Source organism: Acipenser ruthenus, chromosome 7 (assembly GCF_902713425.1).
Source record: "Acipenser ruthenus chromosome 7, fAciRut3.2 maternal haplotype, whole genome shotgun sequence".
Lineage (NCBI taxonomy): Eukaryota > Metazoa > Chordata > Actinopteri > Acipenseriformes > Acipenseridae > Acipenser > Acipenser ruthenus.
The window spans coordinates 51,256,316-51,273,052 of NC_081195.1; the positions used below are offsets into that span (position 1 = coordinate 51,256,316).

General features: G+C 34.3%; 1 protein-coding gene across 3 annotated transcripts; it reads right to left on the reverse strand.

Moving 5' to 3' along the window:
• Positions 1–1,276: 1,276 nt before the first annotated feature.
• Positions 1,277–16,125, reverse strand: LOC117415392 (hyaluronidase-4-like). 3 transcript variants are annotated; one of them, XM_059027231.1, is made up of 5 exons: positions 7,795–8,088; positions 5,014–5,988; positions 4,099–4,188; positions 3,399–3,591; positions 1,277–2,973 (listed from the first exon to the last, which is right to left on the reverse strand). In XM_059027231.1, exons 2-5 carry the CDS (start codon positions 5,965–5,967, stop codon positions 2,837–2,839), a joined length of 1,374 nt encoding a protein of 457 aa, XP_058883214.1. In that variant the 5' UTR covers positions 5,968–5,988; positions 7,795–8,088; the 3' UTR covers positions 1,277–2,836. The 3 variants fall into 3 exon arrangements, with proteins under 3 accessions (XP_058883214.1, XP_033881565.2, XP_033881566.2); XM_034025674.3 differs by lacking the exon at positions 7,795–8,088 and adding an exon at positions 16,058–16,125 and having other exon boundaries at positions 2,836–3,591; XM_034025675.3 differs by having other exon boundaries at positions 2,836–3,591.
• Positions 16,126–16,737: the final 612 nt, after the last annotated feature.

Here is a 16,737-nt window from a genome sequence, read left to right on the forward strand (position 1 = left end):
ATGAATGCACCAGAAGAGTCAGCACAGATCTTCCCCCTGTTACATATCCCCCACCTCAGAATGGCACCACCGGTTCATTCGAAAATCCTAAACCCCCATGCCTTCCTGAGAGAAACAATCTGCGTTTTGATGCAGCTTTCCTACTCGGTGGACAATCCTGAAGGCATAGGGCTGCAGGGCCAAGTACCATCACGTGATTCTGGTATTGCTATGCTTCATTCGGTGATGCCATGCTAAGGAGGCATGATCTGTAACCCAGGAGGTAGTACCAGAGTGACTCGTATGTATGTGCGGCCCACTGTATATACAGTAGGACTATAACAACTGTTCACAGTTTTATGGAAAGATACTGCTATGTACAATGCTATGCCTACTAAGATGGCGAGTTGATTTTTAGGGTCAAAATTTGCAGTAAGGTCAATTCAACTCAATATAATATAAATAATACAAACTGGTAAAGTGGGTCGCTAGAGTCTAGGTGGTAATTGTTGTAGTAAAACCAATATTATATATTTATCATGTTTGTCCTTTTAATCAATTTAAAGATTATTTACACAAGTTATCTTTAATTAAATTGAAACATGTTAATACATGTTTTTAACAACTTCTGGCATGTTCTTTTTCTACAACTTTAATGTCCTCATACCGTCATCATACTGTACCTTTCTAGATTGTGGAAATGTATATTCCAAGCATGGAACGGCTGAAGACGTAGGCCAGTGCCAGTTTTGTTTGATTTACATCATGGGTCAAAATGCATCAAATCCAGGGACTTTGAAGAATCGTTATCTTTCTGAGACAGAGATACACTTCCTTATCTCCTGTAATCCCGTTTCAAATCTTGTGTTCATAAATGTTTATCACACAGTTTTAGAACAAATAATGCAAGTTCATGAAGTTCATTACAGTGAAGCTATTCACATTGCTGAATACGGAGGGATAACGATAATGCATCCCATGCCGGTGATTCTTCCAGAAGACTTGGTAACTGACCACTGCTTAATTTCTGTTTATAACTAGATGCTACATTATTATGTGTAAATGATAATGTTTAGGCAATATGTGCATAGGTTTTGATTATTGGAATAAGGAAAGTTGTTAAATTGTTCTTAAATCCTTGTTGTGCGCACTCACACACATAGTTTCGATTTTGTATTTAGACTAGAACCAGTTGAGAGATGGCGTGACTAGGACATTCCATATATTTAATAATTGGTGGAAGCAGCTCTGAATACCTTTGTTTGAAACAGAGTATATTTATAATAGAACACTTAAACCTTAAAACACAGTAAAACAAAACAAACAAAAAAAAAAAAACATGTAATCTTATAATAACAAAAAAATGTACCCAATCAATGTTTCAATAATTTGACGAGAATAGTCCAAACTTTTATCAAATTATATATAATTTTATAAAGTTTCACTGATGGCAATACAAATCACTTGTTCCCATTATGTCACACAGACATTTTATATAAACATATACACATTATAAGTATGTAAACATTTTAAAATGATGCTACAGTACAATTTTCCAATATCAGTCATTCCACGATAAGATAAATAGATATATAATTCTGTAGCACAATCATGTACATGTGCACAGATATTGTTCTTACTGTTTTAGACATCATAGCTAAATGATTATTTTTTTATGTATTTATAGCTTATATATAACATTCAATTTCATGTCACTGAATCACCCATTTAAACTTTAAAAATATTGTACAAATATTGTTTCAATCTTTTCAGAAAAGGCCTTGGATATGTTTGTTTTAATATTGTCTTCAATTTCTGTTACCTCTTATATATAACTAGTTTTAAATCCTATGACTCTCTACCCACCCCACAAAACAACAACAACAACAAAAATATATAAAAAACAACAGATATTAAAAAACAACTACTGGAAGGTACAGTATTTACCACAGAAGAAATATAATAATGCAGAAGATTTTCTCTGAAACATTTGTCAGCCATTGTAGGTAATTATTTCACTACATTAATGTACTAGATTGGTGAATATTGTATCACATTTTTCAGTCACTTAAAATATTTGTTTCAAGTTAAAATTGGAACTACTGTATTACAAATAAGCTTAAAAGAAGGATTTACATCATCATGGGTACATGGCACCATGAACTGGGCATGGAGAACAGGAAAGACTTTGGAATATTGTTGGAAAGGGCTTTTTTTGTTTGGACTTTGACCGTCGATGCATCATGTGCAAACCCACCCAATGTAATGCATAGAAATATTGAATTACTTTTCACCAACAGTTCAACCATTATTTGGATAACAAAACGTGTTAAGATGAAATAGGGGAAAATATGTACATAACAACATTTGTGAAATATGTAAATAAAAGTGATGTAATATTTGGGATCATCACTGGAGATATGCTGTTCCACATCAACATCAGAGTATACTAATATAGGATTTGATCTTGTCAGTCTCCCTTCTTTTACCATAACCACCCCAGCCAATATTGTCCACTTGGTGCCAACATGATTTGAACTAGCAATCTTTTGATCACATAACTCACCCTGCACTTGCACATCAATGTGCCTTTACTATGTGAGCTATTGGAGAACTAATCCAAGCATCCCTGATAGAGATTTATATTGTTATTCCCATCATACCCCCCTCCTTAATTCAAACTTGAAATCCTATATCTATTAAACAAGTACATCAAAAAGCCTACAAATCCATGTAATATGTGGTTCAGAATCAGGTAAAACTGTATAGAAAAAAAACAAAACAACAACTATACAACAAAATGTGCTTATTCAATGTCGGGATCATGACTGCTTGTTTGGGTATGGTGAAGTGGTGATTATGGACTATTTGGCCGCTGGTCCCGCCTGTTAAAGGGCGAAGAAGAAGCCACCACCCTCTGAAAGAGGGGCTGATGCCAGGTCAGCAGGGAGGACCGTGTCGAAGCCACGCCCTTCCCCCCATCAAAGGGATTACCTGCATTAAGGTGGAGGTTGGGGAAATGGAGGATAGGATTACAACTGGGTGAGTTTACCTGAGATTTATATAGCATGCAAGGAAGTGATCTAATGAGAGCATACATTCAAAAAATCTCTCCCCCAAATGTCAGCCTAAGCTTTTAACAGTTTGATGAATATGCCATCCATATGCATTCATTGAAACAGTGGTCCTATATTCCTAATCATTGGTCCATAGTCTTCATACAATTAAGTTCACAACGGAAAGCAGAAAAACTGTGACCACAGAATTGAAAGGTTTGGATGTGGAGCTATCAGGTTTTCCTGGTTTATCCAGGATGTCACATTTCTGTCCACCGTGTCCTTGGTAACAGTGGCAAGAAAACTTCTCTCTCAAGTCTGACAGTTCTTCACTTGAAGCCTGTCCTGTGACAATAAACTCACCCTCCTCTGAAGGCTGTATCATGTAGCTATTTGGGTTCAAGTGTAAATAGTGAAGGGCCTGCCAATCCTTTCTCACACACCTCCCGTTGTTCTGGCAGAGAAACTCGCTGCACACTTCAGCTGCTTTTGTCACGTTTGTGATATACAGACCCAATTCATAACTCATAAACAACTTTACTTTGGAACAGTTATGCTGCAAAAAAAAAAAAAGAAAAAGGCAGTCCATGTATTATAAACCAAAACTTTTATGGAGCCAGTGGATGAAAGGGCTAACCCTCATTACATGCAGGGACTTAATTCTTCACCCTGAAATAGCAAGCTTATCAGATCTAGCACCATTAGACACCATGAGACAGCTACTCCCCATAAAACTTTGCTTAGCTTGATATATCTTGAAGGTTAGCACTTGTTCCACAAACCTCTTCAGTTGACAACAAAATATTGAGTAAAAAACTACAGTATAAAACACTCAAGGTGGTACATGTAGAAATATTTTTTTAAATATACAAAACGATATGACAAACGTTTGGTCTAGAAGCCTTTTTCAGTGTTTTCCATGTATTCAATTGAGGGTATTGTTTAAATGTTTGTGATACCATTTAGCAAATTTATTTTACCATTAATACTATATATATATATATATATATATATATATATATATATATATATATATATATATATATTATAAATACATACTTACCCTGGATGAGGTCAGATTGAGATCTCCCCAAATAACAAATCCTGCAGCACCCAAGGCTGCACTTTCACCAATAGTGTAAATAAGATCTTGCTGGAATTTGAAACAAATTGTGCTTTAGTTAGAGCACCATCTAATAAGGCAATATAATGCACACAAGGAAGAACTTGGCCTCGTTCATGTCAGCATCTCTTTAAAAGGCAACCACATGGTAACATTTCCTCCTTTTATCATTGAATATTGTTTAGAATTTTCAAGACATTATGATACATTTTTGTGGATTTACTGCTGGTACAGTTAAGTGGTGTACCATGCTTAGGGGGATTCTGCTCCATTGGTTTCATATTTAGGAAACACACACATTTTTTTATGAGATATATGGCACGAGAGGAACTGGCATAAGTGGAAAGGAACTGACATAAAAACTGAAAGGAAAAAAATGTTGAGCTTTTCAGCTTGGTACTTTAGAGATTGATATGTTTACAACTTTGTTTAAAAATTCCTTTCCCTAAAATGAAGAATTATTATGTATTAAACAGACTACTATAGCGAGAAAATGTAAGGATCAGTGCGTTCAGTACTAAAATGTATTTTTGTTTAATTATTCAGAGGACAACAACTCAACTCACCAGATACCCTGCATTTGGAGTCATGGTAAATTGGTAGGTGAGTTCATGTTTAAACCTAGACTGTCTTGCAAAAACCTATACTGACGCATGTATGTATCTTTCTTGGACCTTTTGCTTTAGGTCACACATTGCTCTGTCTATTTGCCTTCATCCTACATTTAGGGTTCACAGGATTTGAATATCAGCCATCAAATGGAAATGGCTTTTGCACAACCAAGTTTGACTATTCCCACAATAATATGTATTTGCTTGACTATAATTTGCTATAGTTTACTGCAGCAATACATACCGTTGACAGAAATGACAGTGGATCATCGCGGTATCCAAGGCGAGTGTAGACAAATGTTGGCAGATCATAATCCATTGATGTCATGGAAGCAATCCTCATGGATTCAAGGACTCGGAATTTGGAGAAGTGTAAGTTGTTGATGCTGTCCGCATGAGATTTCTTAATAGCTACGGATGGGAAGAGAGCTGTACTGCTGTTCCATAGCCAGAAGAGTTCATCATTCCTAAGGCTTTCCAACACAGGGCAGGAGCCTGTGTAGTTCTCTTCATGAAGATTGTAATTGTGGCAGTCTGGGTACAGGTAGTAGCCCCACAGGCCTTTCGGACGGTTTTGAATTCCAAGCTCAACTGTCTGCTTCATGAATGCCATGGCGCTTCGCTCAAACCTGTCCTGGGCTAAATGTTCAATTTGCTCAGCAGTAACATTTATATAGGCCTTGGATATTAGCTCTCTGGATTTCCTCTTGTATATGTCCTTCTTGTACCAGTTCCGCTTCCACTGTGGCCTCCAGTATTCCCAGTCTATAATTGCCAGTCCACTGAAATCGGCTGAAGGTATATAAAACTTAATGTCCTCATCTGCTTTTAGTAGATGAGTTTCCAAACTGCAGTTCTGTGGAATCCCGCCATTTACTGGTAAGCCCTGTTCAGTGTAGAAAGGATAGTATCCAAGTCTGTTTGCATAAAATATGGTGACATTCTGTCCTGTTAAAGAAGCCCTTGGGCTCCCATTGATGTGAAACATTTTGAGATTGACACTTATATTGTACTTTGTTGTACAGAGGTCTATAGGTGCATTCCAAGCAGCAATAAAAGGTTTTTTTCCTATCACAGGAGTTTTGGCAGGTTTCAGTGCAAATGAAGAAGAAATAAGAACCAACATCCATGTGCAGTTCAAAATGCATGTTAAAGGTACTGCATGGTTTGGTGTTACTTTTCTCATCATGTTATCCATCTCTGTGGAATTTCATTCAACCTAGAAAAGAAACAAAAAAACACTTTATATATAAATGTAAGGTAAATGTATTTCCATGAGGCCTAAAATACATGTTGCTGGTTCAACAGTAGCATGTGGCTTTCCAAAAAGCACCCTGATAAGCTTCTGAACTGCAGAGTACTGTCTGTGCAGTTTGCTAATGCCAGCCATATAAACTGGGAATTCCAGCATTTCTGTGCCTTCATTTGCACAAATGCAGAATGGTACAGCAAATGCAAAATGCATTCAGTCTGTTTTGAAGTAGTTGCAATTAGAAATTAATATGTATTACTACTTTCATATTTTAAAAGCACCAGTGATTCCAAAAGCGAAGCAGATTGTACATGAAAGTTGTTTACAGCTGTGCTGCTAATCCTCAGTCTTTTTTACCTACAGTTTGCAGTATGGTTTAAATAAGCTTAATGTTTGATTAGTCTCCTGTAACTTCTGGATTGCCAACAGTCCAAATACCATTCCTTCAGTGTTATACACTCACATTATAATGGTTTCACAATTGTGCGTTGAAACAGTGTTACTTGGCATTCATTTTCTGTGTAATAATAGCATGACTGTGAGTGAAAGTGTTGCCATTTATTCTTTTGTTTCTGGGAATACGTGTCATAAGGTTCCTATACTGTTGGTTGAAACCATGTAACTCCAAAAAAGCCACAACTCATATCTTAATAGCATGTGTGCACAACACTGTACTGTGATGTTATTCATACAAAGTTTTGTTTTTTTGAAAATAAACCAATTCAAGCCACGTTAGATTTAGAGGGCTGCACAAATATCACTGAGACTTTTTAAATATTGTTATACAATTATAATCTAGGAAGATAAATACAGTGTTTTTTTTTTACTGCTTTGTGTACTGTACTGTACAGTTATGCCCAAAAGTTTTGTATCACCCTATAGAATTAACACATTTTGCTTCATAAAATTGAATGAAACCTGCTGAATAATGTTATGTTAACATACTTAATTATATACCACTTTGTAATTTTCCATATACTTAACGAAAAACTGACAAAAGTTGAAAAATATGACATTTTGAAATCTAACATGAAATACTGTATTACTATTATGGCTTCTGGTAGACTTTTGCAATATCATTTTGTAATTTATTTGATTACATGATAAATTAAATTTCAAAATGATGTGATGCAAAACGTTTGGCCATAGCTGTATATGTAAATGTCTTAAATATACTTAGCACTAGGACTATGATGCAATATAGTATTACAGCTTTTTATTCCAACAAAGGAATATAAAAATAAGAATTATTATAAATGCAGTAGTTACAGTAGAATAATTTTTTTTTGCCTGATCAGAAAATTGTCCACTGGGAGGCATCGTCACTCAACATTCAAAATCCAAAAATACTTCAATCACAAAATAACTTTGACTAGAAGTCTTTTTCAGTGTCTCCAAGCATTTCAAATCCTTAACACAGGAAACTCATACAAGATCTTAATATTTCAGTCATACCAATATACACTTACAAGCATCTTTGTTTAAGGTGTGCTCTCCATCTCTTTAATTCTGTTATAGTATTCATCTGAAGCTTGAAAATTTAAAAGTAAAAAAAAAAAAAACTAGAAACATTGTTAAAGCATTACATAATAATGAAAACCCTCACAATGTGTTCAAAACATTAAAAGCACTTTTCTTCATACTGCTTAAAACAGGAGTTTCAGCTCAAAGTAACCTCTGCATTAAACACAGAAAGGATCCAAAGTATGTGTCACATTACATACATGCTGTGTGTATTAAGAAGAAATTAATGAACAAGAAAAATATTTTTACCCATTGATTTGAAATGCCTCCAAAGCTCCTTAAATACAGCTGGATGGGGATTCCAGTATGTTTTACTTCACTCTGCAAAACTGAAACGCAAGACTCTCCCAAAAACACTTTAACTGACTGGAAACTACTCCCGAGAGGGGTTTTGATCAAAGCCCATGGTGGGGAAAAAAAAGCCAGATCAACTGTGATTACAAATTCAGCCAGAATGATAGTGACGCGTGTGTAATCCCTTTGACTTCATCCATCATCTGTGCACTTTCCCTTGTTAATGGTAGAGTCCATCCCTACAATAGGTTCTTAGTTTCATCAAGCGTAATAAGCATTACACAAGCTTAGAAAAGCACTGGTCTGGTCTCTGATACAGTGTAAAGCTAAAAGCATGTGCAACACAACTCTGCATCCATTGTAGCATGCTGAATTTGGGCAGTATGCCTCTTATTCCAAAAAAAAGCATATTTTCTCAACCACCCTAAATGTGGACATTATTATCGCATGTTCATTATACCAACATCTTAATCAAAGGAAAATGCTGTCTCATATCCAAGCCTTAAAAAAATAAATAAGAAAGACTGTTAATCTGTTATAAAATAGTTTGAAGCTTCAATCAAAATAAAACACAACTTGAAATATCAGAGAAAAGAGCATTGCAATCCTAGATGCTATAAAAGCATGTTTCAGTCTCTCAGCATCTAGCAGCGAAAAAGAACGTCTTGTTTAGCAATATTTCTTAAATGAAAAAAAAGACACATTCCTAATGTGGATCAAAAAATACACCCAGATTTTTTATTTCAGTCTTCAACTCTGAGAAGAAACTACCAAATATAAAATCAGATGGATTTATATTATTTAGTTGATTCTGTGATCGCAAAAGCCTCATCTCTGTTTTAACATTTAGTTTAACATTAAAATGTTTTGTGATATCCATGGGTCAGCAAGACACGTAGTAGGAGTATTTTCAGCTGAGGTGTCACCTGGTTTCAGAGATAAATATAATTGGGTATCATCAGCATATCAATGAAAATGTATCTCATGTCAATGAATAATATCACCCAAGGGTAGCATATACAAGGAAAGCCGAATTAGACCCTGCGGGACACCACATGCAACTGCAGATAAAAAAAGAGGGTTCTTCCTCAATTCTAACACATTGAAACCTATTTGAAGGATAAGACTGAAACCAAGACAGGGCACAATCTGACAATCCCACTTGATTCTCAAAACAATCACTCAAAATAGGATGATCAATAGTGGTGAATGCTGCACTTAGATCTAGAAGCATAAGAACTGAGGGTGCGCCCATACTATAACCAGAGTGAAAACATGATTGTAATTTCTCATTCATATATATATATATATATATATATATATATATATATGGTTTTACTCCAGCAACCTTAAAGGTGTCAGAAACAATACCAGATGAAAGGGAACTATTGATAATACTTAAAGCATATGTAGTAATTATGTTGGGATCCTAGGAATCTTTTTGCTGCAGAATAATGAGGAAAAACAAAGATTTTCGATGCTATCAGGGAATTTTTAATATTACACTTGGGGCAGGGCAAAAAACATGCAAGGCTCTTTTTTTGGTTGATAACCAAATCAATACACTTATCATATATAATCATCGACACAGGCAGTTTTGCTTTATATTTAGTAAACACACTTGTTCAATAAAACTGCTTCTGGTGTGCAGAGGTCAAGGTTGAATGAGGCGCCGCTGTCACATTCGTGTTGAAACGTAGCTGCAGTTTACTCCAGTATCCAGTGTGTTGTTACTACTGAACAAGCTGTTTAAAGATGCCAAAAATGATTTAAAAAAAAAAGCACCCCTAAAGATCGGGCCAATGAGTTTGGCAATAGCCATCAAGGTGACAAAGACTAACTGAGATAAACTAATATGAATACTATTTTTTGGTTTTTATTATTACTACTACACAGACGTATTTGTAATGTTTAAATTAAAATGGTAAGTTTGTTTATATTATTGATTGATGGCACTGGTGAACTTGTAACTTTCTTCAAATCTGAAAGTGTACCTATAAATACTTCCTGTGTTAAGTGTTATTTAGTAGTACTGTTTGTGTATCTTATAATGAGATGGGGGGACTAAATTTTAGCCTTTTTTTAATTGTGGAAAATTAGGATCCCTGGTGAGTTAGTAACTAGATTAGTTCTAGCTGATTCCAAAGTTTGTTTTGATGTAGCAAAGCCCAAGGTGGGATTTTTGTCATTGTACCTGAACCCTTCTAATATATAGAATCTGATGTAGATCCAGATTTATGCTACAAAATAAATCTTTAATTCAATAACAAGCATACTTCCTTGAATATAAACCAAAAACGCTATTATTATTATTATTATTATTATTATTATTATTATTATTATTATTATTATTATTATTATTATTCCAAACCAGTCCAAGACTCATGCAAGTTACAAATGATTACTGATCAGTTTTCAAGTTTTGGGTTGAATTACATTTCCATTTTTGTTTTAAGACATCTTATATGACTAAAAGGTTATTCCCACTAAACCTTTGGACTGGTGAAGAGCCAGACCCACTGGTCTTGTTAGTATTGGTCTGAGACCAATCCTAGTTGAAACCAGATAAGTATGTGCCAAGCACTGCCAGGCACTATGCCAATTTGATACAATAGAACTAATTTCCATTTAAAAGGTAAATACATTTAATGGTACAAACCTTATCTTCCAAGTTCAGGTCAAACAGCTGTAAACAATTAAAAAGCAGATGTGGTAGCCTGAATCTTTTTTAGGACATTGCTGATATCAGGACAACTAAGGTAGCAAAACCTCCCAAAATACCAACTTTCCAACTACTTTTCTTATTCATTCAGAACACTCTGCTGTTGCATGGCAACAATAAATAAAAAAAAAGATACAACATAACAGGCAAAGATTAGCCATCTAGGTGAAGCCTGTAACCTAAATGATGATTAGAATGATAATTTAAAAATGCACCTATACATTGTAAAACAAATATATTGTTTTCCTATTGGTTACTGATGCACATTAAAACAGTTTTATTGAACTCCAACCACTTTATCAATTATATAATTTATATTCTTACCTTTATTATATGTTTCCATATAGCAGCACATGTTCAGTAATACAGACGGAAGCAGTGAGAGATGTATGCAGTGTTTAGTTCTGAACTAAGAAAAAGTATGCTGTAACTGTAATTTGATCTTAGTCTTGTTTAAATCATCCCTTTAAAATTTAAATAATCACCCTTCAAATAGGCAGGTTTTGACTGATGTCATTTTATTTTTTCCTGAAGGATATGAGGCACCCGTTTCTTCCCTAAAGGGCTTGCGGTCATCAGATAATACTCCTACACGTTTTGTTCTACTACAGTATTTCAATTACAATAACACAGGAAAAGACAGCTTCCATTGCTGTAATGATATAATCCATCACCCACTCAGGGTGGAAGTTTAAACTTCCCTCTATAAGCATTGTACCACAGCTACCACAATATCAACAACATAAAAAACGAACCCCTCTACTGAAATTTTATTATGTACAAAAAATGTTTTATGACATTTTTGTGACTAAAATGGGCAAGAAAAATTGTCATAAAATAATGTTCAAAATAAAATATGCTTTTAATTAATTAATTTGCAGTCCTTGAGTTTTTAAAATAATATTACTGGTTTTTGTGGTGTCTCTGTATCACCACATAACAGTTTACTGGCAGACTGCACGAAACTGGAAAAGAATAGTCAAGTTGAATATTTTTTCTTGAGAAAGGGATCTCTTTACAGGGTAAGCACAGTCTCAGTTCAAAGGGTTACTCACTAATTTATCTGAACTAAAAATCTGAGACACATCAGTTTGGTCAAGGAAACCACAAAACTAACCTCACACCTCACCCTCTAAGCCAAGTATATGTATAAAAAATTAAGAACTGCATTTTATGCCACCCCAGAGCAGATCAATCCAAACCAAAGATTAATTTTCCCTGTAATTATAACTAATGGATGGACCATATTATACTAAATAAGAAATGCAGGTGCTGATATAAAAAATACAAATAAAAACGTTTAAGTAATTGTGGTAGGGCAAAATTGGGGAGGGAGAAATTGGGTAGGAGGCACTTTTTTACACAGAGAATTGTGGGAGTCTGGAACCAACTCCCCAGTAAAGTTGTTCAAGCTGACACCCTGGGATCCTTCAAGAAGCTGCTTCATGAGATTCTGGGATCAATAAGCTACTAATGACCAAACGAGCAAGGTGTGCTGAATGGCCTACTCTCGATTTGTAAACTTTCTTATGTTCTTTTGTATAAAAAGGGGAGAAGTCCTTTGTTTGGTGAAGGTTTTTGAGTATGGAATTGGTGGGTTTACACTGTGTTTATATATATATATATATATATATATATATATATATATATATATATATATATATATATATATATAAGGCAAACCCAACCTGTATTGATTTGTCTTCTTATTGTTTTCTTTTGGCCCTCGTGCCTTTTTCTTTGTTTGTGTGTTTATTAAACATGCGCCTACGCTCTTAAACTGCAGCTCTTGTTTGTGAGTATCTTATTCCTGACGCTATCCTGCTACATTAATGTTCTGAAGTATCAGCTAAAATACAGTTTAAGAAGTGCAAAGAAATCATACAAGAACAGTTTGCTTCATATGAAAAGTCCAACATTGTGCTCGTTGTATCTGATTGTATTGGGGTGTTCACTGCTAAAGACTATCATTTGGATTTTATTTTAGAAATGTCTTTGAATGAGAAGCTGCTCAAACACACCCACAGTGCCTGCTTCCCAAATAAAACCCCCCTTCTTGTCAAAACAACGAATTCCCTTATGCTAGTCTCAGTAAGAGAATAATGTTTTCTCAGTGAATACAATAAAATACATTAGGTGCCCACTAGTACCGCAAGTTGAATCCTGGCAGGGGCTTATATCTTTAATTACAAATTGCCAGGTTTTTCTGGATATTTTCTTCTTGGTGATGGTTGTGGGAAGAAAACATTAACTAGAGCTATCATGCATCCTGTATCAAATAAAATAAATAAATACAAATCGAGCCTGGTTATTACACCCTATTCAACTGCTGACAAGACTTCAATGACTTCAAGACTTCATTTCCCCAACAATAAATTCAAATGACAATTGGTAATGTAGTAGGTGAGGGAGACAACAATAAAAAGGCATTCTCGAATAGTAAAGATGTTACAGCTGATATACTGTATGTAAGTAATCCAGAACAGAAACGTTATTGTTTTTTGCATTTTACCATACATTTGGTACATTAACATCATATGGATTTACATAGAGGCAGTTAATATGGGAAATCAGGGGTGATCATTATACTACTACGACTACTACTACTACTACTACTACTACTAATAATAATAATAATAATAATAATAATAATAATAATAATAATAATAATAATAATAATAATAATGAGTATAAGAAAAGCCATTATCTTGATTTCCCCAAATGACTTTTGCAAGTCATTAAGTCAAAAGCTTTCTTTGCTGCCTGGCAATCGCTGTTTTAGAACTTATACACTATACTGTAACAAAACAGTAAGCAAGCTGTATTGGTGCGAAAAATGAAAGCGTTAAAGTCAGCCAGATACATTACAAGTGACAGTTACACAGTAAGTAGGAAGGCTGGCTTCTTGAATGTGCTCCTTTTGGGTGTTTTCTTCCATGATCTGTATACAATTAAGATTTAATCAACAACACATGCTATATTTCTTAAGTGGGATAACTGTAATTTCATAATGATTACATTATCAATAATGGTTCAAGAACTACAAATAACTAACTGGGGAAATTTGAAATAATAATGTACAGGTACATCAAGATAGAAACAATAAGCCTTTCTTGTTTTCTTCATTCAGGTACTATTTTTGGTAACACTTTATCACATGTAATTCAGATGAAATTAATGTCCTTGTTACTCTCAATAGCCCATAGCAAATTTGCTTTTATATTTTTCTGTATGACTGTGGGTGATTGAGCTCTGGCTCATAATAATCGGTAAAGTTGAACACAATAACAAAGAAAGCATTTTTCTCAACTGTTTTTTCTTGGCTTTCACATGGAAACAGAAACTGCCATAAAAGAGGTATAGAACAGCTCCTTCAATTAGGCACATTTAAGTTTCTGAATATTTCCCACTGTGCTTTTAGCCATTTGCAGAACTCAGTGATTAGTACAGCAACCTTACAATGTGTATTTATAGGCTACAAGAATATAAGGCTTTAACTCAGGGATACAAAAAGATTTGTATAGAACAGTTTCATGACAATCAAGCTTTTGTGATCCATCAAAGAACACTTTAAATCAGTTTTTAAATAACTCATGAGTTCAAGTTAAGTGAGTAGGACACAATGTTTCTTGTCGATAAAATATATTTTCTAAATTTACCACTGTCTTAGATAGACAGACAAATATAGCATTTCCTCAAAGTCTAGTTGTTTAAATTAGAACAGTAAATGTTCCATATCACCTTTTCCATATTTCATATTAAACATACGGAAGCAATTGCGAAGATTTTTTGATTTTAGACATATAGACAAACATTCCACAGTGCATACTATCAACTTTTTGCAGGTTGTCAATCCGTCTGGTACCAAGTGCCTCAGGAGAATCCACACTTTGAATCCCATCTGATGTATAGAGCATATCTTTTCAATAATCCAGCTGGGATTCTGGCTAGCGATTTTGGAAACTTACAGAGGTTTTAATGTTAGGAGTATGTTAAAGGCTTGGGGTAAAATATTGATTTAAGGTTAACAACTGATTGACAACTGGCTAACTTTCTATATGTCAGTACTTCTATAGCACAGACTACTATTTCTAATATGGCAACTCATGTAATACAATAAAAAATGTTTTTAAAAAATAGCCTACTGTATGTCAATACCCCAAATGAAGTGCCATCAAATTCACAATTACAGTAAATTAATATATTTGAATGTTTAGTACTGTATATGTAAATTGTATTTATTTGGATTGTAGGGGGGGGGGGGGGGGGCTGTCTAGCCTGTTATTCTCAAGGGCATTCAGTTAAAGTGGAGTTGTGTAATAATATGAACCAAAACTAAACCACTAAATTACAGGAAAGAGGGAAGTAGTAAAACAACAGAAAGTGGGTATAAGCAGTCTTTTCTGAAACAAGGCTCATGATTTGGGCTTTTTAATGATGTTAGTCATTTTACAATTAATACAATTAATACAATCTTCCACCACAGATTCATAGAATGCATAAATATAGCAAGGAGAATGCTGAAACCGGAACTCAGTTGTTTATATAAAATGTCATCAAGAAGCTACTTACATTTCACTAATCCCACACATTCAAAATATTCAAAGGCAATCATAAATGCAAATAATTGATTTTTAAAGCATAGCACAAAAGTTATTTCATGTACTGTGTATAAAAACAGTAACAATTAAAAAAAAACAGTATGTGTTATTTGAATTCTTACATGCTCATACATGTGAAAATCAGTAATATTGTATTATGGCTAGTCAATACTTGCTTTGAAATATACATGAAATATTTTCTCCAGACATCCAGTATTTTATATAAACCACCACAGAATGAGTTTGATGCCAGAACGTCCCTCTCTGAATAAGTTAAGCTGTTTAATATAATTACAGTTAACTGGAGAACTTTGAATTGTGTTTCCTGACAGAATTGTGGCTCCACAGTGTTACCAGTCCAACACAATAGGATATTGTCCTACATGTACAATTATTTTGTTTTCTACTGTACATTTAAAGAAAATAGATTTTATAATGTTTTATTTAAACACATTGTACTTTAGCTACGGTACTTAAAAGTTACTTTTAGTTAATTAAAAGTTCATTTACCTAGGCAGATTATAGAAAATCCATATACCAAATATTATAAATATAAAGGTTACACTGTACCCCTCGCAACAGGTAACTGAGGAAAGAATATTACATGCTGATACACTCACGTCTTTAAAGAAACTTGAGTCACACTCTCATCAATGCGTTCTAGCTCTTAAAACTGTTCACAAATGAAAAACATGAGTAACATATTATTTTTAAAGGATAATAAAAAAAGAAGAGTTCTGTAAAGATCATAATGATATTCAAAATGACATCATTTGAAGTTAATGCTAGTAGAGCATTCATTTTGACTAGTCACAAAGTTGATCTGTAGCAAAAAAATGAATGATCATTTTAACATATTTCATACTTTTAAAACTATAGTACATACATGATTTACCTTTATGTTTGTAGTCTCTAAGTCCAGTACCTGAGTAAGAAGATTTGGTGACTGCAAGTTTTACTGTGAATGCACAGTGAAACCTACTATTATGTGGTGACTCAGTGAACGAACTAAAATTGGCAGCTTTCCTTGAATCTCTCCTTAAGGATGGGCTTCAAATAATTGAATTTTCATTTGCTGCAAAGTTTTGTATTCTTCTGGTTAAACAGTTACCCCGCTGTTTCAAGGCATATTTAATTTGTTTACTGTGGTATATTGATAATTAAGTACACAACTGATCAAAACAGAGTCTGCAGCCAAAGGGCATCTTATTCATTGCTTCCCACTGGTGATACATATCCCTTGCGAAGGGGATATAGTGAAGACATCTGATTCATAGTTGCCTGCCTGTCTTTACCTATTTGTGTATGACCCACATACATGTTTTACATATATCTAGAGAACAGCTTATTTAGGTGTGATAAAACATGGGTATTCTTTACATTGAGAGTATCTAAATCTGAGGATATACATTCTGTTTGTTCATATGTCACACTTAATTATTATTTTTGTAATTATTAAATGAAATCCCATGTGAAGCAATATAGCAGAGGCAGCTGCACATATGCAGGACACACATTTTCCCATATATCTGGAGAACCATTAATCTCATTGTCCTAAAAGTCGGTATTAACATT

Bases quoted from the DNA above. Each gene is read 5' to 3' on its own strand.
- LOC117415392 (XM_034025674.3), bottom strand. From the start codon at position 5,967: ATGGATAACATGATGAGAAAAGTAACACCAAACCATGCAGTACCTTTA. The intron at 4,189-5,013 runs GTATGTATTGCT...TTCAAATTCCAG, and splicing joins CACTGTCATTTCTGTCAACG to CAAGATCTTATTTACACTAT. The intron at 3,592-4,098 runs GTAAGTATGTAT...TTTTTTTTGCAG, and splicing joins TCAATCTGACCTCATCCAGG to CATAACTGTTCCAAAGTAAA.